The sequence below is a fragment of the Orcinus orca genome, chromosome 3 (genome assembly GCF_937001465.1).
Source record: "Orcinus orca chromosome 3, mOrcOrc1.1, whole genome shotgun sequence".
NCBI lineage: Eukaryota > Metazoa > Chordata > Mammalia > Artiodactyla > Delphinidae > Orcinus > Orcinus orca.
In genome coordinates, this window is record NC_064561.1 from 84632150 (window position 1) to 84654925 (window position 22776).

Below are 22776 nucleotides of genomic sequence, written 5' to 3' on the forward strand. Positions count from 1 at the left end.
ATTTCAGGTGCCAATTCTTTCAACTGGTTAAAGGTGGCAATTCCTTTCCAATATAAGCAAGACATATAGGAATACAACAGAGCTTGTTCAGAAGTGCTAAAGTAATTGGCAGAATGCTAAAAGACTCTTACAGGGTCCACTCATTCCACAAACATCTGCTGAATGTTCTCTGTGCACATGGCTGTAGGGGTACAGAGGGGAATGAAATAGACATAATCACCATCCTTATGGGGCAAGCAGATAGTCAAGCAAGTATACAGATGAATGAGAAATTATAAAATGCAGAGTGCTTTGATGGAAAGAAGTAGGGTCCTGGAATAGAGAACAGCTGAGAAGCCTTACCATGGAGATGACATGTAAGCCAAGACCTGAGAATGAGAAGAAGACAGTTATGAGGATCCGGGGGAAAATACAAGAGAAAAGACGATTCTGTGAGGATATGGGTAGAAGGAAGCCCATTCTCAAATGCCTAACGCAGGAGAGAATCTGGCAGGTTCCACAGTTCTTCTATCTAGAGCAGAGTGATCTAGGGTGAGGGAGATCAAAGATGAAGTTGGGGGAGGCTGTCAGGGGCCAACTCACTTGAGGGTTTTATGGACCACAGAAAGGAGTTTGGGTTATATTTTAAGTGAAATGGGGTATTCTTAGGGGGGCTTCACAGAGAATGAAATGCTCTGCTTTACATTTAAAAATATATCCTTGTGCCTCCTCTGGGGGAAATACGGGGTGGCAAGGATTGATGGTGAAGAAAGAAGTCAAAGTATTAGTTCATGGTTGTTAACCCAATGAAACATAAAGGTGGCCCGACCTGGCTGGGGGCTGTTGAGATGGAGATAAGTGGACAGATGGGCATAGGCTTTGAGCACAGACGACTCAGGACCTGCTGATAGATGGAGGTGGAAATGAGGGAGAGGCAGAATCCTGGCTTCGGCCACAGAGTGGATGTTTCAGTAAACTGAGTGCTGATAGCTGAGGGGGGTCTGAGGAGGAACAGGTTGGGGATGGGGATTCAAGAATTCCTCTTCATAATTCCACAAGGCATCCAATGGAGATATCGAGTGGGTCATTAATTAGGAGGCTAGAGTGATGAGGCGAGTAGCAGCAGCAAGTAGGGGGCATCTGAAGCCGTGAGAACGAATGAGCTATCAACCCAGAGAGACTTAGAGATTGAGAGGAGAAAGGATCCTACTGAATACTTCCATACCACTTGGATACGTAAAGGTCAAGTAGAGAAAGGAGAGGAGTTGCAAAAGAGACTAAGGAGATGTCAGAGTGTTAGAAGAAAAACAAGGAGTGAGGTGGTATCACAAAGCCATGGGAGGAGAACGTTTCCAGAAAGGCACGGCCCATAGCCTCAAATAACACAGCAATGCCAAGCAAGATGAGAACATCAGTGTCAACGGATTTGACCAACTGGAAGTTCTGACCTTCCCAAAAGAGGTGGAAGCCACACTGGAGATATTTAAGGTGAACAGGGGGTGGAGGACTACAGATCGAGGTTCCGTTAACTCTCTAAAGCATGTTGGCTATAAGTGGGGCCTGGGGTGGGAAGAAAAAGGAGCAGAGAATTAGGGTGGAGCCACCAGAGCAGTATTGGTTGCTCGTTTTTTAAGACAGGAAATAATTAGAGAGTGTTTGTATGGTGCAGATAAAAGAGGAATCAAATATCCAGAGAATATCAAAGTGTCAAACCAAATGAAGAGAAGCAAAGCAGCTGTCCCAAAGCTCAATTATGATACAAAACCCAAAGAAGTCGGCTTCCTTTTCACCTCTTTACACACTCAATCATCCATCCTACCTCAGATGTGTATGTAGCACCAGCAGTAGGCACTGGAGATACCATAATGAACCAAATTACCCAAAAGAGATTTTATTTAGTCTACTAGAGAAAACTGATATTAAACTACATTACCAATAATTTTTAAAACACAGATATTTAAAGAGGTGGAAAAGTACAGGGAGCTGGGAGATAATATAGTAAGTTGGGAGAGGGGTTCTAATATAATCTAGGCTTGCACTGTCCAAATAGGAACCACTAGACACCTGTGGCTATTAGGCACTTAAAATGTGGCTGGTGGTACATATCAAAGTGCAAATAGTTTTGATTTATTGGGATAAATATAAGGTATTATTAAATTAATCTCATCTACTTATATTTTTTCATATGACTACTAGAAGAAGTTTAAATTACGGAAACGGCCTACACTACATTTCTACTGAACAGCGGGAGTAGGGTGAAGGGCTGTGAGGAGATGACCTTGGAGGCAAAAGGAGAGAAGGCAAAAGGAGAGAAGGACGTGTCACGTGAGAGAACACGGCACATCTGAGGAACCTAAGGAGGTCCCTTGATGAGACTGGCAGGCAGAAAGCAGGAGGAGAGCGACATGCGAGGAAGCTTGCTGACCCAGGAGAAGAGTGCTTGAAGACCACGTAAGAGTTTCCCACTAAGAGAGTTTCCCACTGTGTATCTTGAGAACCATCTCGGGGAACTATTGGTTGATTCTGAGCACAGAGTGACATGATACCTCATCAGGGACGACGGATTAGCACCAAAGGTGGCCTAAGTCAGCACTTCTCAAACTCGAATATACACAAATGAGTCACCTGGAGAGCTTGTCAAGATACAGATTCTGATTCTGGAGTCTGGAGTAAGGCCTCAGGGTCTGCATTTCTAACAGGCTTCCCAGTGATGCTGGTGGTGCTGGTTGCGGTCTCGGAGTGCACTGTGAAATGCAAGGGCCTGAACAATCGATGCCACAGAAGGGTCTGGACTTTTGGAGATGATTCTTTACTCTCTCCGAGGATCCTTCAACTATGAGATTCTAGGATTCTGTTTCTATTACTTGAGTTTTTTAGTGATTTTTTTTTTAGGGGAAGAGTCAGGGCAAAGAAGGTATGTGGACAAAGTGTGCTCATTTTAAATGGAAAGAAACTGCCCACTGGGAGACAAAAGAAAAAGGATACACTTTCAGCAGGAAGTGGGGTGCTCTCAGAGACTCTATGAAGATCCAAAACCAGTAACAACCCTCCCTCTCTCCAATCCTACTGTTGCCTTGATTGGGAACATGGGGCAGGGAAAACCGCTTCTCCCTAATGACAGGATTGACTTCTGAGAAGGAAGTCACTGTGGGGCCGCACAAGGTGAAAGGCACTTTGCTTCCGTACCGGTTTTTCCTTGTCCCTGTGTTTCATTTCTTCCCCTTCCTGCCTCCATGATGCTTTTCTCTCTACTTCTGAGTTCTCATCCTTCCTTACTGCCGATTCCCTTGAACTCATTTCTACCAAGAGATTTCCCCACCAGTTTTGAGGGGGGAGGTATGTTTCTTAGAGTCCAATAAAACCAAAACATGGGAAAGGAGACTGGGTCTCTTCCCCAGAGTTTTCTCTCCCTCTAGTACTGCCTCATTCCTGACTTTGTTAACTCTACAACCTTCCAGAAAGTCAGGGAGCTAGGGGACTTAGATCAGCTCAGTGCTTTGTGACCACCTAGAGGGGTGGGATAAGGGAGGGTAGGAGGGAGGGAGATGCAAGAGGGAAGAGATATGGGGACATGTGTATATTTATAACTGATTCACTTTGTTATAAAGCAGAAACTAACACACCATTGTAAAGCAATTATACTCCAATAAAGATGTTAAAAAAAGAAAAGAAGAAATGTTCAAGGAGAGAAGAGGGGACAAAGATGCACTGTATTTAAGCTCTGCCACTGCCAGCCCTTTACATTATTTTTGACACTACTAGAGTTTTATTTTTAATTTTTCTATCACCCCCTGCTCCTATCTTTCCCTGCATTGACTTCATATCCTTTCTTTCAGAGACATAAGCAAAATGTTAATGGATTAAAAGCAGACAGAGGGGGCAGATCCGCTTTCCTAAGTTCTGTGGTTCATTCAAAGCGTTGGCCATACACATTCTGCAACGGCAGAAAAAAGCAGTGGATAAAACTGCCCTTATGAAAACGAAAAATAGAACTACCCTATGACCCTGCAATCCCACTACTGGGCATACACCCTGAGAAAACCATAATTCAAAAAGAGTCATGTACCACAATGTTCATTGCAGCTCTATTTACAATAGCCAGGACACGGAAGCAACCTAAGTGTCCATCGACAGATGAATGGATAAAGAAGATGTGGCACATATATACAATGGAATATTACTCAGCCATAAGAAGAAACGAAATTGAGTTATTTGTAGTGAGGCGGCTGGACCTAGAGTCTGTCATACAGAGTGAAGTAAGTCAGAAAGAGAAAAACAAATACCGTATGCTAACACATGTATATGGAATCTAAGAAGAAGAAAAAAAAAGTGGTTATGAAGAACCTAGGGGCAGGATAGGAATAAAGACGCAGATATAGAGAATGGACTTGAGGACATGGGGAGGGGGAAGGGTAAGCAGACGAAGTGAGAGAGTGGCATGGACATATATACACTACCAAATGTAAAATAGCTAGCTAGTGGGAAGCAACCGCATAGCACAGGGAGATCAGCTCTGTGCTTTGTGACCACCTAGGTGGGACAGGGAGGGTGAGAGGGAGACGCAAGAGGGAGGAGATACGGGGATATATGTATATGTATAGCTGATTCACTTTGTTATAAAGAAGAAACTAACACACCATTGTAAAACCATTATACTCCAATAAAGATGTTTAAAAAAAAAATTTGCCCTAAGACAGGAAAAAAGACACAGACCTACTGGAGAACGGACTTGAGGATATGGGGAGGGGGAAGGGTGAGCTGTGACAAAGCGAGAGAGAGGCAGGGACATGTATACACTACCAAACGTAAGGTAGATAGATAGTGGGAAGCAGCCGCATAGCACAGGGATATCAGCCCAGTGCTTTGTGACCACCTGGAGGGATGGGATAGGGAAGTGGGAGGGAGGGAGATGCAAGAGGGAAGAGATATGGGAACATATGTATATGTATAACTGATTCACTTTGTTATAAAGCAGAAACTAACACACCATTGTAAAGCAATTATACCCCAATAAAGATGTTAAAAAAATAAATTAAAAAAAAATTTGCCCTTATGTTATGATGACAACCGTACAAAAAATATGCCTCATGAAAAAAATACTAGAAAGAAATACAGCAATTTTGTTTTGGTAGCATGGTTAATTGTAGTTTTTACTATTTTAAAAAAATGAATTATGTCACCTTTATAATTATAATTTTGTTAAAGAAAAAGCAAAAATACTTATTTGACTAACATTCTCATCTACATGCTTTACTGTATGTAAATTTTTACTTCAGTTAAATAGGTTTTTGTCATAAATGTTAGATTCTTTGCTGCATCAGGGTGAAGTGTTCATTTTCTTGATTGAGATCTTAGCAAATGTGTTTCCTGAATCTTTGAGTCCATTTTATATTAGATCATGTGAAATGGATTAATCAGCAGGCTTTTCAATTTAAACTGCTATACCAACTTCCATGCTTTTAGCATGAAACCTTAATAAAATTGGAAACAGGAGGTTTGTATATTTAGCATCATCAGCTATGTCACAGCAGCGTCAATAGGATAAATTTCATGTCAATGTATTATTTTCGGTGTTGGCCAAAATCCTTGTAAATCTTAGAAAACCATACATTTTCAGAGTTTATCACAAAATTTGCAGGCACAGGGCTAAAAGTATAGCAAATCTGCAATGTTTCTAAATATACATCCAAAACAGCTTTTACCAGATACTGAGTTTAAAAAGTATGATTTTCAGAAAAAAAAGTATGATTTTCCTTTACTCACTGTCAGACAAGTGATCTTCTCTACTATTTAGGTACTGAAAACCCTTCAGGATCTCTTCTCAAACACACTCCAGGGCCATTTATAACTGTTACATAACCGAGTTTCCCAACCTCAACGCATCTAAGTTCTTAGATGCAAAGCTGCATTAATATTTATATGCTTTCTTTCATAAGAAAATTATACAATGAGCTGAGCAGATACATATTCTGAAAGAATGAAGACATTTAAAGCACCATGAATTGAAACAAATGTGTATCTGAATGTCCAATTAATTAAAAGAAGCTCGAAGTCAATGAAATTGAATATGTTTGATTTGAATACCATATGTCGATTTAGTGTTAGTCCTCATACGTATTTAGTCCTCATACGGAGAAAATATAGAGCAGAGTTAACACGCCCTGCCTCATGCTGTCCTCCTTTCCTACATGAGGAGCAGGGATTAAGCAGAGAAAACATGCCAACATTTCATAAATAACACCCTTTTAGAGGTGCAAATTTTTCACCTGTAACTTCCCTAATGCTAATCCTTGCCCCACTCCACTAGCCATGCGTGGTTCCTTGGACTACAACTGCACTTCAGTTGCTCAACTTCATAGGGACTCTGTGGTCAGCAGAACTGCTTTCAAATGCAGAACTCTGGACAAATTATTTGCCTTCTGTGGGCCTCAGTCTCCTCATCCATAAAATGGGTATAATAATGGTCCTCCCTCAGAGAATTATTTTGAGGACAAATAAGCTGTGCACAGAAGACCTGGCCTAATGCCTGGTATGCTGAGCACGTAAGAAGTAACTGGGAGATCTCAGTAGCACCTGTGCAGCTCTAAGCACCAGCAAAGTTTGTTCTCAAGCTTCTAATTCCTAGTTCTTCCCCTCTCTCCTGCCTTCCTATGGTATCTGCAAGTCCTTCACACTTGTTTTCAAAACTTCTTTTTCTCACAAAAATTCAGTTTAGGCATAGTGTAGTGTAATTGATGGCAAAGAGTTTAAAATATTATCCTTGTCAGGGGAAATACAGATTTTAATAGGAATCCGTGCTTTTGGCTAAAGGAAGGGCACTCCCAGGGCAGACTCGTGGGCGTCAGTGAGCGAGTGGAAGGTGCAGGAATGCTGCCCCAGGCCTCTGACAAAACACCCTGCTGTCATCTGCCTTTCTCAGAGCCCACTGTGGAGCTGACCCAGGGCCCAGGGATGAAGTGGGTGAGCCCTAGGCTCTACGTCTCATAGAGAGGCTCCCAAGGGCCAACAACTGGGCTCATTTGCACTCCTGTTCCTCTCAGAACACTTTAAAAATAACAGGCAGGAAGGGGAGGCACCAGTCTTGTCTTTGTAGCCCAAGAGCGAAGGCAGGAAAGGTGTGTGTGCTAAGTCCTGAGGTGGATCTGTGTGGTTGACAGGTTCTGATCAGACCCTACGGGGAGCAACCTCGGGTGGAGTTCTGGGTGCGCCACTTTTAAGAGGGATGCTGGTAAATGCGACAGCCGCAAGAAAGCAAGAAGCATGAGCGGGATACACTCAAAACTGTGGAGGGAAATTTTAGTTTGGAGAAGACAAAACCAAGGGTGACTGCCACCTCCAAACACTCAGTGGCACCCTCGCCCAGGAGAAACTGTCCTTCTCTAAGGTTCCCTAGGAAAAAGCCAGGTGTAAGGGATGGACATTTGAGGGACGCTGATTTTGGCTGAACAAAAATGAACCTTTATGAATACGCAGCTTTGTGAGACTGTGAGCTCCCTGTCACTCGCATGACAAAGTACAGGCTGATGACCCCATCAGGATGATAAGAGTCACTCCAAGATCTGATGGACTTTGGACTACATTATTATTATTATTGGCCTTTAAAAATTCACTTATAATTAAAACATTTTCATTTAAATGTATAGAATAGTTGAAAGAATGAAAACAGTACAAAGAACACCTGTATACCCTTTACCCACATTCATCCCCTGTCAACACCGTACCCTTCTGCTTTTATTATTTGCACTTTCTCACTTTCTCTCCCTCTTAAACGAGATGATTTTTAGGGTCCCTTCTTCTACTGAGAGTTATGATTTTCGGCTTCTTTCCAGGTAATGGGATTTTAGAAAAATTGGGATCCTGCCGTCAGCGCTCTTCACAGAACTTAGAGTAAGATCTGAACTCTGCGTACCATGACCCTCAGGGCCCTGTAGAGTCTGACCCTGACCGGCCCCCTGGCCTCATCCTCATTTTGATTGTCCCATGCAGCCACATTGGTCTTCCTTTTCTTCCTCATCCATGCTAAGCTCATTTCTGACTCAGGGGCGCTGCGCTTGCCTTCACTGTTCCTCACTGGCTTTCCCATGGCTGGGCCCTAAGAATGCTCCCTGATCCCCCAAACCCCCCTCCTTCCCCATCCACTGTAAGTTACTCTATCACATGCCTCATGTCACCTCTTATCACTACCTGGAAAATCCTGGTTTACATCTTCATTTGCCTGCCTTTTGTCTGTCACCCCGCAGAATGTAAGTGCTGTTGAGAACAGGGCCTTGTCTACACCTTGCTTGTTACCCTGTCTTCAGTGCGTGCATAGGACAGAAAACACAAAAGTTATTTGAGGAATGAATAAATAAAAGAACAACTGGGTCCAAGAACATCTATCTAGTCAAAGACATGTTAGTACAGGATGGGTGTTAACATTTGACAACCTACAGAAGACAGAAAGTGCCTAACAAACTTTAGAAAGGTCAAGAGACACATCTTTACCCGGTGGAGTATGTTCTAAGTCACAGGAGGTTTAGGGAAAAGTTCCCCCAGAGGGTGCCCCATCCAGAAGAAGATGTGGACCCTTCTCAGAAGCCAATGTGTCTTGTGCCACCACCTGTTCGAAAAGACTACCATAAAGATGGAAACTGTGCAAGTGATCCTGGAGCAAACTCCTCCTAGGTTGTTGAAACAGGAAAGACTAAGGGGATGCGGTGGGGGTGGAGGGTTATTTCCACATCTGCATGCCCATGAAACTAACTGAGATTGCCTCAATATTTTCAGAAATGGAGAGTGAAAACTTTACTATGTTGAGATTTCTTTCAAAGCGGCTCATAGATAATTCTACAGCGGTGCTTTGGAGAGATTGATTTTTCATGTGTTCCTTTTTCTAGGATCCCTCTTGCTCTATTAGAAAGCGGTTTACCAACCTCCAAATGGTCCATCAAATTGGAGGTGTACATGTGATTCCATTAAAGAGGCCTGAGTCTTTCCCTCATATATCCATTTCCTGTCAGGTCTAATTATTGGTGATTACCTTGAGCACTGGATATTTGCTCTGGGTGAGTTTAAATGCTTCTGAACTTGAAACTGGCCTCCTTCTCAACCACAGAAGAAATGTCTAACATCACCTACTGTGGAATTGACTACAAGTCACAAGACCTGGAGAAAATGGAATAAACCAGCCCCAGGAAAATTCTTTTTAAAAGCTTCGGTTAATTCACTTAACTTGGTAAGCAAGAGAAGCTATTTAACAGAGAAAAGAAATGTTCCACTTCATCGGTGAGGGAAAATGCTAGCTTTTAAAGTTTTAAAAGGAAAATATCTTAAAATTAAATTACTATCCCTAAGTCTAGCTATATGACAGTATATGTAATGGATAAGACAACAGACTCTAGAGGCAAACTTCCTGGGGTTTGGATCCCAGCTCTGTAATGTAACTGCTGTGTGACACTGGGTGAGATAATTTACCTCTCTGCTCTGTGCCTCAGTTTGCCCATCTATATAATATAAACATCTTAAGAGTACAATACTTAGCTCACAAGGATTTTAGGATTAATTGAGTTAATACGAGTAAAGGGCTTACAGCAATACCTAGCACGTTAAGCACTACTGAAGTGTCTGCTATTATGTCTTCTCTCTTGCCCCATCTCCAATTAAAAAAAAAAAAAAAAAAAGAAGAAAGAAAATCTTGTATCTACAAAGTACCTTCGGATACATCACCTAATTTTGATCCTAACAGTAGCCTGGCAACATTGGCAGAACAAGTTTCTTTTTTATTTTATAGATAATGAGTCACAGGCTCAGGGTCGTATAACCGATAGATGTCTGAATGCTGACTCAGACAGAGGTCTTCCGACTCTGAGGCCGGGGCCCCGTCCACTGCGTCTGCTGCCCTTGTCACTGATCACAGAGGTTTAACTTTGAACCTGGTGATGCCTTTTAAGGAGGCACATCCTGATAAGCCTTATGGCCAAAGCCTCTGTTAACCCCATAGGTACTTGAGTGCATTTGAAATAAGAAAAATTTTGTTTAAATGGAGGTAAATGAAAACTTTTATTTGAACTTCAAATATCTTCTGTGATGTTTCTGACCCAAACATTGAAGCATTACTTTCACTCATACAAAAAAAAAAAAAAAACCAAAAAAACAGAGATAAACAAACCTAGATAGACTAATTATTTTCCCCATCTCATCTAAACAAAATGTTGAAAGAAAACAAACGTCCCAAGAGAAAAGTAAATTAGCTTTGCACAGTCCTTGCAGTTCGAAAGGCCTAGAGTTCTAGCAGCTGCATAGGTAAGGACGATCTATTTATTTTCAAACACAATACACATAATTCTAGGGTTATCTTAAGTCTTCCATCATCCGTGGTTCTCAGGATTCTAGTTACTATCAGAGGTCCAGCTTTGGCAAGGTTAATGGTGATGCCTTAGAGTAATTACTTGGAAAAATAATAAACATCATTTCACAGTTTAATGCTATGGTATCATTCCCATCAATATCCTTTTTTATTTTCATTTTTGCCCATCACAGAGAGAAAAGCAGAGAGGCTTGATTTGATTTACAGAGGGAAAAACAACCCTGAATGTACTTTTTTTGTCAAGGGTCGGGGGTGTGCAGGGAGAAAAGGTCAGCCAGCTGGTTTTCATCTATACGCCATAATTCTCTGTTTAGTTTACACTATTAAACTCCAAAGCTTTGCTTTAATCTTAACTGTTACAGTATGCCTTACTGCAGATTCTATCATGTCGCATCCCTGATAGGGTTTCAGACTTTGGCAAAGCACCATCCCCCAAGCTGGTCCTTGCCATATGGGTAGTAAATGCATCCAACATTTTTTCATTGGCGCCTGCATAATTATGTTTTGTCACCAATGGTTTCTCGGGTTTGCAGTAAATTGCTGCGTATACTGTGGTTTGGAGCTGCCGCGATGATCGCCTACATTTATTTGTAAACAGCTGAGTCCTCATTAGGGCCTCCCTGTCCGGTTAGTCCTTGGAGGATGACCTAACATCTGTTTGTTGAGGGTCGGGGGTAAGTGGAGAAGCCATAAAAGAAAAAGAAAACAGAAAGCAGGAGCAACCAATGTGAGGGGGAAGGGATGCCAGGAGGAGTCCCCCCCACACTCTAAAAGGCAGAATAAGGAGAAGAGGCGGGGAGCAAAACTTACCTGATCTGTCTTCGTTTTGCGAATCACATCTTCGGCACAGTTCCGGGATGGTCTTGAGTGACGTGACTGAATACTGAATGGGAAGCCAGAGGAGGAAAAAGTGTAAAGTAGCAATTCAAAATAAGAGCATTACATTCACTCAATTGGCCAGAAAATCAAAACACAAGAAGGGATACTTGAGTACAACACATCTCTCTAGAAAGTCTATCTAATTTTACCCTAAATGGGCTGCTTGGTGATCTGGTAGCATCCCAGACTCTACCTATAAGCGTGTAAGGAGATGCAGATTAAAAAGAGGGCTGGACAGTCCTTTAACAAATAAGGTGGGGTGTATCCAGCAGACATTCTACCTCTTCTGCTACTTGTACAAGATGGAAGGATTTTCTGTCCTTGACATTTTCCAGAAGATGGCCACAATATTTGCTTTCTGAATCCTAAGAGTGAATCTATGTGTGGAAAAAAAAAAAAAAAAGCCAAGAGGAGGAGCCCCCAGCTTCCTGCAGCATCCAGGGCAGCCAGGAGCTGTATCTCCTGGACTACAGAAATGTCCCTAATGTTGCTACTTGCCACAAATTTTACTGTAATCTCCATGGGAAATACCAGGATAATGCTATGAAAAGTGAGAAGAGAATGGTTCTGTGTTTGAAAGCTCATCTGTTTCATGGATAGATTAGTCTGAATTGAAAGAAACCACCTTGCAGGCTCAGTCCCAGCACCAACTCAGGGGCCGGCTATCAGGATAACAAATTATGACATAAAGGGGCATAAAATCAGCAGAGCAACAACAAATTTAAAATCAATAACTATGATGTATGGGGACGAAGTTTGATCCCAATCAAGCTTTCTTTGGAGAAGCGTGTTTTAAAACAAAATAAATAGGATGAACTCTGTCTTTAATCAAAGGCCAAGTCAGGTCCTGTCTTCGATCATACTTTAATTCATAAAATACAGCTTTCTAAAAATAGTTTGCTCTGTACCTTTATGAAACAATGCTCTTATGTAAATGAGCATGGATTCCGAATGACTTCACTGTTACAAAAGTGGAAAGGGGATTGAGAAAAAACATTTAATCTAAAAGAAAAATGATCATGGGAAACTCATTAGGATTATTCTAGCATTACAAGTGAGGAATGTGTAATTAGGACACATTTGTCAATACGAAGGTGCTTTAGTTAGCTTGATGTTGACAGATGAAGCGAAGTGTCTACACTGAGACCATCCCACATGCCCCACCCCCGTGCTTTCCACCCAGCATCAGGACAGCAAGACAGAGAGAGGCGCAGTTGGACCTACTGTCAGTTCACCAACTGCACATCACAAACAAATTAAATTTCCAGTACTTCCAAGTGAAAAATGAAATCTCAGATGACTAATTAGAGAAATTACTCTTACCTGTCTGATGCAATAACATCCTGTTTATGTCAGCCATTCTTCAGAGACTACAGGTGCTTTAGCAAAACGCATTCACATACTCGAGGGCGGGAGAACTGCCTCTTAAGCCAAAAATGAACTCCAAGGATTTTATTCCCCTTTTATATTATGCTCTTTGGGAGTGGGGGGCAGGTAACATAGGTATAGAAGGCATTTTTCTTGTTCCTAATAAGTTACCTTATGTTTCTGGCCAAGTACAAACTCTCTAAGGAAATCTGGTAGCTTCTTGAGACCAGCTGGTACAGGTTAAATAATTACACAGTTTGTAATTCAATTAAAATTGGGCCTTTTGTTTTGGTTGCCATGTGCCCCATGAAAGCACCCTTTGGCAAAGTCTTACCCTCGTTCCTTTTTTTTTTTTTTTCCTTTTCTTCCAAGGCAAAATTTTAGAAAGAGGAAATTTCAGATTGATTGTGCTTAAATATAGTTAATGATAAGTTCAATAAGTTGCTCAGTGGGCTTAATGATATGTACTTGACTAAACCGGGTATGCTGCTATCTGCATTTCCAGCCACATGCATCCTGTCACCTCCCACCCCAAAGTCAGACATGTCACAATCTACAATTTATTAGCTTCACCTTCAGCTCCTCCAATGTGACCTCAAAGGTACACAGTATGCAATCACTTTTAATTTGATGAGGTTTAAATTTGAACAACCCAGGCTGCCTGGTTGGTGTAGGGACTGAGCTCCAGGCAGAGACTAGCCTGGCTGAGCCCCATCCGCTGCCTCAACCTGCATCACACCTGGCAGCTCTGCCTCTTGATCCATGGTCACACAGGAAGCCACTTTTGTGCGGGCATTCATGTTAGTAATTTGGGAATAATGCCATTGAAGATAAAGTCAGGTGCTGCTCCTGGTCAGGGAAATAAAAAGTATAATAATCTAAGAAAAAGATGATGTGTAGGCCAGAAAATCAGTTTTGGATAACTGTAAGGGTATATGGAATGTCAAATTCAACAATGACTCCAGTCTACACTGTGAACAAATCTACCATTCTTTACAAGGACACACAAGAAAAAAAATCAATTTGTAGATTTCTTTCAGCAAGTACACTGCTCTTTGCATAGAAGATAAAGCTTAAGAGAGTGCTGTATAGATGGTTAAGTTGTGATATGAAGCGATACAGTGGAAACACACAATTCACAAAACAAACACGCAAAAAGTTTTCATATTAAGCAAATGACCCAGGAAGTCTCTTTCACAAGTGCATTGTGATACCATCTGGGAGCTGAAAGGGAAGACTTCCCAGGCCTTCATTCCAGTTCACAGGACAGATGGCCTTTTATAAGGAGCTGTGAGGTCGCCAGCCCACTGCATTCTCAGGACAATGGCCAGCTCCCAGGGTAGCAACTACTGTTATTTTAGCCTTAACAGAACCAAAGACCCATGTACCTTCCCTGTCTCTTGATCCCAACCCAAGCCTTTATATTCTGTTCCCTTGATTCCTGTTATCCTTGGGTGATAAGAGAGGAGAGGGGCTTGCAGATGGCTGAGAAGTATTATATTTCCTACCTCTATGTTGCTCTCTAATTTATTCTTTTTCTAAACATCTTTCAGTGGAAACACCCTTTTTGATCCAAACTTCTTTTCCACTCCTCCATCATGCCTCAAGAAAAGCCCCTGCCAAAGGTTGAACAGTTGTCTCTGCTTCTTCAATGTCCCTGTGCATTCAAAGTTCAGTTCCCCTTCAGTTCCTTTACTCCGGGGGCCTCCTTGCCTGCAATGCCTTCCTCCGGCCAGGCAAATGCCACTGCTCTGCAAGGCCAGCTTGAGTTCTGCATTTTCTGTGAAACCCTGGCTGACTGCTTCAGCCCTTACTGACCTTTCTTTTTTAATTAATTAATTAAATTTTTAATTGAAGTACAGTTGATTTACAATGTTGTGTTAATTACTGCTTACAGCAAAGTGACTCAGTTACACACACACACACACACACACACACACACACACACACATTCTTTTTCATATTCCTTTTTTTTTTTTAAGAGAAAAGAAATTTATTCCCTCACAATTCTGGAGGCTAGAACGCCAAAGTCAAAGTGTCTGTAGGGCCATTCTCCCTCTGAGGGCACTAGGGAAGAAGGTTTCCTTGCCTCTTCTAGCTTTGTGTGGTTGTCAGCAATCCTTGGTTTTCCTTGACTTGTAGACACACCAGTCCAATCTCTGCCTCTATCATCACATAGCATTCTCCCTGGGTATCTGCGTATAAATTTTCCTCTTTTTTTTTTTTAATTGGAGTATAGTTGCTTACAATGTTGTGTTAGTTCTTGCTGTGCAGCAAAGTGAATCGCCACACACATACATATATCCCCTCTTCCTCGGATTTCCTTCCCATTTAGGTCACCACAGAGCATTGAGAAGAGTTCCCTGTGCTATCATATTCTTTTCCATGATGGTTTATCACAGGATATTAAATACAGTTCCCTGTGCTGTACAGTAGGACCTTGTTGTTTATCCATTCTCTATATACCAGTTTGCATCTGCTAACCCCAAACTCCCACTCCTCCCTCTCCCACCCCCTATACCCTTGGCAACCACCAGTCTGTTCCCTACGTCCATGATTCTGTTTCTGTTTTATAAATAGGTTCATTTGTGGCACATTTTAGGTGGATGCAACTAGAGATTATCATGCTAAGTGAAGTAAGTCAGAAAGAGAAAGACTCTTTTCTGCCCTTGATAAAAAAGCACCTTGCCTTGTGAAAGACAAGGCAAGGTATTGTTCCCTTGGGCTGGGCTGTTGTTCCCTTGGGCTGTGCTGGCTCCCACAAGTGCCTAACGGGAAGGATGATATCCTTGACTTGTACATATGCATGGCACACAACGACTTATTAACTATTTGCCTGAAATACTAAGCTGTACACACATTTGATTAATCCCTGGGCATAATATTATAGACGGTCAAAGGAGTTCTTTCATATTTAGGTCGTAAGTGGCAATTTCTTCCACGCTTCCATACTTGCTCTAAAATTAATTAGCTTTCTAAAATGCTAATTTGACTAGGGTGCTTCTCTATTTCAGATCTTTCAGTGGCTCTGCACTGCCTGTAGGAGAAAGGCCACATGCCTTAGCATGACACGTGCAGCCCTCCACGAGCTCAGACATCTCTCCCCACGGTTTTCTTCTTCTTTTTTTTGAATCTGCTGTTCTTCATCTATTTAAAAATCTTTATCCAAGTATAATTGATAAACTTTAAAGAAACTTCACATATTTAAAGTGTACAGTTTAATGTGTCAGCATATGTATACACCTATAAAATTATCACAATCAATATAATGAACCTATCTATCAATTCCAACAATTTCCTTGTGCTTCCTTGTAATTCCTCTTCTCTACTTCTCCATGACATTTTTCCATCCTCATTTTTCCATCCTTTAGTAACAGTAAATTTCTTGTGGCTCCCCCACTATATCTTCTCTGAGCCTCCCAGATGGAACTTATCTCAGCTTCCAAAGTGTGGTGTCCAGACCGGTGGCATTAACACCATCTAAGAACTTTGTTAGGAATTCACATTCTTGGGCCTCATCCCAGAAACTTTAAGGGCAGGGCCCAGGAATCTGTGTTTTCACAAACCGTTCAGGTGATTCTGATGCATAGCTAAGTTCAAGAACCACTGCTCTTTATTTCCTTATCTTGGGCATATGTCCATTAAAGAATCCATCATGTGACATTTCATCTATATGTTTACATAATTTCTTTCTCTGCTTCCTGAGGGTGTGGACAATATTTTATTTACCAAAGAAACTAGGTACTTGTTGAACTGAATGAATTCTCCTATGTAGCCCATAATTTGGGTGGCAATAATAATACTAATAATGGTAGTACTTAATATTTATAAAGCACGAATCTTAGAAAATTCCATAACTACCAGTCTAGCAATGTAATCATGCTATATTTAAAAGAATAAACACTTCTCATATATTAACAGCATGAATGCTGGCTGATGCCTTAGCTTTGTGTATAAAGACAATGGATTTGGAGCCAGAAGCTCTGGATTCGAGTCCTACTTCTGACATTTATTAACTCTGTAGTTCTGGACAAATAAATCATTTCCTATCTTTGGGGCTCAGTTTCTTTATCTAGAAAACACAGATAATCATAAGAGATAATGTAAGTGAAGTCAATTTGCAAGCTGTAAAACGATGTTAAATGTTCTGGTCTCTTCTCTCAACTCATTTTTCATGTGTGTTCCTCATCTTCGTGCCTCTCATGATTTGCAGCTCAGTATATCAAGATGTGAGAACTGATGAGGCAGGAAGAGGTGAGCCAGGTTCGGACTGGAAAGGAAGAAAGGAAGGACAGCCAGCCTGTCTCAGCACCTTATTTGGCTTCTTTGGTCTTTCCTCATCCAAGAGAACCCACGGCCAAGAGCAGACACTGAAACTTAGCTTCACAAACTACACAGAGCTGCTATGACGTAAGACAGTCCGACACGTCCCAGCTTACATCAATGTTGTCACTCTGCCATGCAAAACAGTTTGAACACGCGTGGGATTCATAATAACAGACTGTGATTTCTACATTGGGCTTTGGGGATCTCTGACCACCCTACATACTATTCGGGACTGAAAAGCTTTGGCCCTTGCTCCTGAGAAGTGCAGCCAGTCGGGTGAACAAGCAGGCATTACTCAAATGGTCATGAGCCACAGAAAATGAAAGAACTAGAATCCCAACACCTTTTCAAGCTAGAGACTTTGAAACAACTTAGGTCGCATTAAGTTTCCAAAAGAAACAATTAGGCCAGTCATCCGAACAACTATACTAAAATTCATTGTTTCTCACGTAGCTTTCCAAAATTCAAGCAGGCCTCTCCACAGTCACACAATAAAATGACAGAAATGTGTCCACGCAAAGCTGGTAGTGAAAGCAAAGACACGCAGCTCAAGTGAGTTTTTCAGAAGCACAATACTTTCCTAAAATTGTGACCTCCTCTCCAATGGCCTGACCTCCCAATTCAGGAAAGGGGGGTCCTGACTTCATGCCCTCCCTAACAGATCAGGCTCTGTTTTCCCTTCTCTGAGGATGTGGTTACTCACAGGGCACGCCTTCATCACGCTAGCTTGCAGCTTGTGCTCAGATCCCCTTCTCTCCCATCTCAGACTCAGGCTCTGCCCTTTTCTTCCCTTCAGCTACTCTCTCAACTTCAGCTCTCTCCTCTGATCCCATAAAATTAAAGAAGCACCCCTGCCACCTCAAGACATGCTGCCTCCTCAGTTGGCCGTGGGTGGAGTTTCCTGCTCCTGGGTTCACAGCCATCTGTTTTGAAAGAACTGCCTTGGTTCTTTTTTTTTTTTTTTTTTGCGGTACGCGGGCCTCTCACTGCTGTGGCCTCTCCCGTTGTGGAGCACAGGCTCCGGACGCGCAGGCTCAGCGGCATGTGGGATCTTCCCGGACCGGGGCATGAACCCGCGTCTCAACCACTGCGCCACCAGGGAAGCCCCTGCCTTGGTTCTTGTCTCCACTTCCTCACCTCTGCATTCACTCCTCCAGCCACGACGACCCGCCATCTGTGCTATCACCCACAGGCACTGCTCTTCTTATGGCCACTAAAGAGTTTTAACTGGAAAATCCAGTGGCACTTTTCAAACCCTTCTCTTTCTAATGACCTATCTCCCACTCTGGACCACTTCCTTTTTTAAATTCTTTAAATCAGCCCTCCCCCTCTTTTTAATCTCCCTTAGTTTTCTTCCTGTATCTTCGAAAAGTCCTTTCCAGTCTCTTGTAGCAGCCTCTTTTTCCTCTCATCTCATAGGACATACATCTGCACAGTTCCTTCCTTGGAACATTCTTCCCTTTCCACATTCCATGTTTCACAGGTGACCTTACAGACTCCCACAGTTTCAACTGCCACCTCTACATAGTACAGATACTGGTGATCTACATGTTCATATAAGTATCCCAGTCTGATTTAAATATATTTCTTTCCACCATTCAGGCTCTATTAAAGAAAATTATTGTGAATAATCCTCTTTTCAAATGCATTTAATTTTTGCTCTTGTTCCTTGTTTTTATCCTATGTTCCAAGAGGTACTTAAAAAATTAATAATCATCAAATTCTTTTATGCTAAAACATTGCTTGTGGTTGGTATTTGGGAAAATTCAGTAATTCGTTCTGACCATATTAAGAGTATGCCAGGAATGACTCTACCGTAATGCTACACATATTGTAATATGTGTAGTCAGCCAAAAGATTAAGATCCACATTGGTGAAGGTGACGAGAGCATAGTACTGAATGATCCTCACCTGCTGTGAGAAGTGGTCATGGATGGGAAAAGACGGGGGTGAATGAGGGTGGCCACAGCTGACCAAGGGACTGGGCAGAAGTCATTTTCAACACCTTGGTTACATACACGGATTCCAGAGCTAGACTGCACGTTATAGCCTGGCTTCACCATTTTCTAGCTAATTAAACTTAGTTACTCCATCTCTGTCTATCATCAGTTTCTTCATCTGTAAACAGGTACTCATGGTATCTACATCAGAATGTGGCTGTGAAGAGTTTCAGCTAATAATGTAAAACATCAGGAATAGTGTCTGATGCACAGTATGTGTTCAATAAATGTTAGTTACTATTATCATTTAATTAAAAAGTATCAAAAATGAGCATTTAGAAATGAAGCCAAAATAATGGTAACTATTGAGGCAAAAATTACAAAAGACTTAGAAAAGAAAGTTATCTCACAGTAAGGCAGATAGATGCTGGCTTTACATCTTGTTTGACCTCAATGATTGCCTGGTTTTAAATGTGAGCCAATAATTAATCACTACCAAAATATAAAGACTGACTGTCAAGAATGGAGTTTGATATTGTGATTAAATGTAACCTACTATTAAGTTAATCTGGCATTTCATAATATGCTCAATTGTTATCATAGGGTATTGTAAACTCTGTGAGAGCACAGAACAAGTCTGTGTCATTCACGCCAAGCCTAGAACCATGCCTGGTGCACTGTAAATGTTGGATACATGCCTGTTGAGTAGACTGACATAAAATCTAGTTGTTCATAAATGGTAAATAGTTTGTATAAATAAACTGCATAGTCAATCTAATAAATGCCATGACTATTGGGCAAGATGAGAACGTTCAGGGCTATCTGCAAAGTGAGAGAAGAGCAAATTAAAAAATCTGGCAGCTGCTCATTCTTCTTGGAAATCACTCTATCCATAAGGTTGCTCTCTACCACCTCAGGTAGAGATATCAGTCAGGTCCAAGATTCGGAGTCTGAGGACCTGGGTTCTAGACCTGGCCTCTAAGAGTAGTTATGGGACACGAATTTACAATTCATTTTGCCTGGATTAGATTATTCCTAATTCCTTTCCTGGCAGCTATTAAGAAAATGGTAACACATATATAATATTAGAACAAGTGTGAGGTTTTGGATAGTGGGGAGGCTGGAGAGGGGACCAATGAGAGGTAACTGAGACTTGAATACAAGATATTGCAAAAAGAATACTGAAAAATGTTGGGTCATTTTGAAAAGCTGATGAAACCAGATCCTACTGAGAAGCACTAAGAAAAGTTTAAATATAAGTAAGTTTAAAGTAAGTACGGTGATGGCTTGGAAGGGCAGGGCTGATTGACAGGGACGAAGCGAAGAAGGGATGGAGGCAGTCAGAGGCCACCTAAACGTCTTGGTCACATTCTAGGAAGCAAAGAGGAAAGGATAATAGGATCTTATACCGATCCCTTGCTAGAGAGGAGGGGCAAGCCAGGTTCTCTGCACCTTGAATATCCTTCTAGTCTTTTTCACACCTAAGACTGGAACAAAAGCTGTATTCTTTACCCTCCCTAACTCAGCATCTAAGTCCACTGTGATAAGCCCTACACACCCTTTCTCAAGGTCTCCCACTGCTGTGAAGCAGCTCTCGGTCAGAATGTAATGAAATCTGGGAAGTGTTAGTGGAATGACTTGAGCAAAAGGTAGTGCACACAAAACAGAGGGGGTCAGGTATTTTAGTGCAAGAGATGCCCCGTCTGTGGGATGGGAAAATGTAACTCACTGAGAGTGAGATTTATTTGCTGTAAGAAGTTATTTTTCTACCAGTGATTTAAGCACCTTAGGAAAATGAATCCACATAAGTCTGTGCTATTACTCTGGGTTGCAAGGGCTTGGGTCAAAGGGGATAATAAAGCGGAAGGACACTTACTTATCTTGATCTCATTTGATTTGCACAAAACATAGGCTATGCAATTTCCAAAAATGTCAACTTTCACCAAAGCCGCAGTCATGGTGACACAGAAAGGCAACAAAATTTCCTGTGCTGAGGAATACAGCATTGCACTTAATTCTATTTATGTGTGTGTGCACATATGTGTGTGTGTCTATTTACCTGTACATGTTTATATGTACATGTAGGTATTTGTATACAGATGCGCATATACATGTATTTGTGTCTGTATATAACTATGGGTGTGTGTGTTTACATATGTACACATATACAAATTTTCATACCTTCTCCATAAAATCCAGGATGCTAGGTAGAGATGCAGTATTATCGTTTTACAGATGGAAAAGTTGAGGAACAATAAAATTAAGAGACTTGCTTAAGTTCTCCTACTTTGTTTTCATTTTATTTATTTACACTATATACCAACTCCCTTACTTCCAAAAAGCACTTTGCAATTGCTTCAATGACAGTTGGGGATAGTGATGGGTGAGATGACTGGTCCAGAGATGATTCTACTCAACCAAGTTGCTCAGAAGAGAAAGAGTAACACAGTCAAACAGTTCTGTATCAAAATCCTGGCTCGGCCACTTACCTACCTGTAACCTTGTGAAAGTCAGACTCTCTCTCTAAGCCTCATTTCTTCATCGGCCAAACAGGGGATAAAAATAGGGCTTGCCTCGCAGACTTGATGTGAGGCTTAAACAGGACCAGTGTTTAAAGAGTTCAGTCGGTGCATGGCATGGCCAACATTTGATGGCTCACGAGTGGAGCGCTGCAGTGGATCTGTGGTTTGCCTCTGCTTTATTCAGTCCTGCGTATAATCCTATTTTTGAGGACAGCAAATTGGCCTCTCTTCATAAAATAAATACATCACAGGGGACACTTCCTTGGTGGCACAGTGGTTAAGAATCTGCCTGCCAATGCAGGGGACACGGGTTCGAGCCTTGGTCCGGGAAGATACCACGTGCCGCAGAGCAACTAAGCCCATGCGCCACTACTACTGAGCCTGTGCTCTAGACCCCGCGAGCCACAACTACTGAAGCCCGCGTGCCTAGAGCCCACGCTCCACAACAAAGAGTAGCCCCTGCTTGCTGCAAGAAAGCTTGCAGGCTTTCTCTAGTTAGTGCAGCAATGAAGACCCAACGCAGCCAAAAATAAATATAAATAAATAAATAAATTAGAAAAATGTCTACTAAGAACCCTATGTTAAAATAATATTCCAGAGCATTTCTCTTTTTTAAGACAGAAAGAGATGGCTTCCATAGGAATAAAGAAGGAAATCTGTAAACACATTTGCAGTGACAGAAAAGCCCAACTTTGAACTCGTATGTTTATGTGTGTTGTCATCTCTCCTTCACTGATCCTCAGTTATTGCACAATGTTCTGCCCTTTTAGATGGCAGGGTTACAAGAATGTATAGTTTAAACTCTGCATTTTGCAAAAGATGAGCATTATTTTTGAGTCTGGGAAACTTCAAAATAATTTGATTGCCTTCTGTGTTTTGTTTCATTAGGTAAAGGCAAAAAAAAAAAACAGTTCTAGCTGTTTTCTGTACCAATATACAGCTTGTGTTTAAATTAAAACAAGAGCCAGGCTCACGACCAGAGGGGAAAATCATGAAACGGAAACCCTGTAATATGTAAAAAGGCTATCGCTGGAGAGTAAGAAGAGGAGTTTTAAACTCGGGTATCTTTTTTGTAAACATCTTGTTCAAATGTATTGTGCATCTTCCTTCCCCCTTCCTGCCACTAAACCAGGAAAGAAGCTTAAGGGCTGTCAGAAAAGGAGGTTTACAGAATCTTAACAATACAGGCATGTTTATGGGAGACTACATTTCTTTTTATGCCAGTGAATTAGCAAAACTGAACACATAATGGCGTGGTTTTTTTTTTTCCCCCGTGTTAGCATCTGAATTGTCTCCGTTTAGCCCCAAAAGCAGTTGTAAATTTATTGTTCCTAGGTTACCTAAACAGGCTGAGACCAATCATTTCAATATTTCAGAGGTTATCCCTACTGCTTTTCCCATGAAGACATTATATAGA

The 22776-nt window shown here is 41.6% G+C and overlaps 1 protein-coding gene across 4 annotated transcripts in view; it reads right to left on the minus strand.

Moving 5' to 3' along the window:
- Nucleotides 1-22776, minus strand: part of SNCAIP (synuclein alpha interacting protein) — a 149854-nt gene that overhangs the window by 48931 nt on the left and 78147 nt on the right. For all 4 annotated transcript variants that reach the window (XM_049707173.1, XM_012532169.3, XM_049707172.1 and 1 more), the window contains one exon: nucleotides 11135-11207. In XM_049707173.1, the coding sequence (XP_049563130.1) occupies nucleotides 11135-11207 (73 nt within the window). The remainder of the gene's footprint in view (nucleotides 1-11134; nucleotides 11208-22776) is intronic.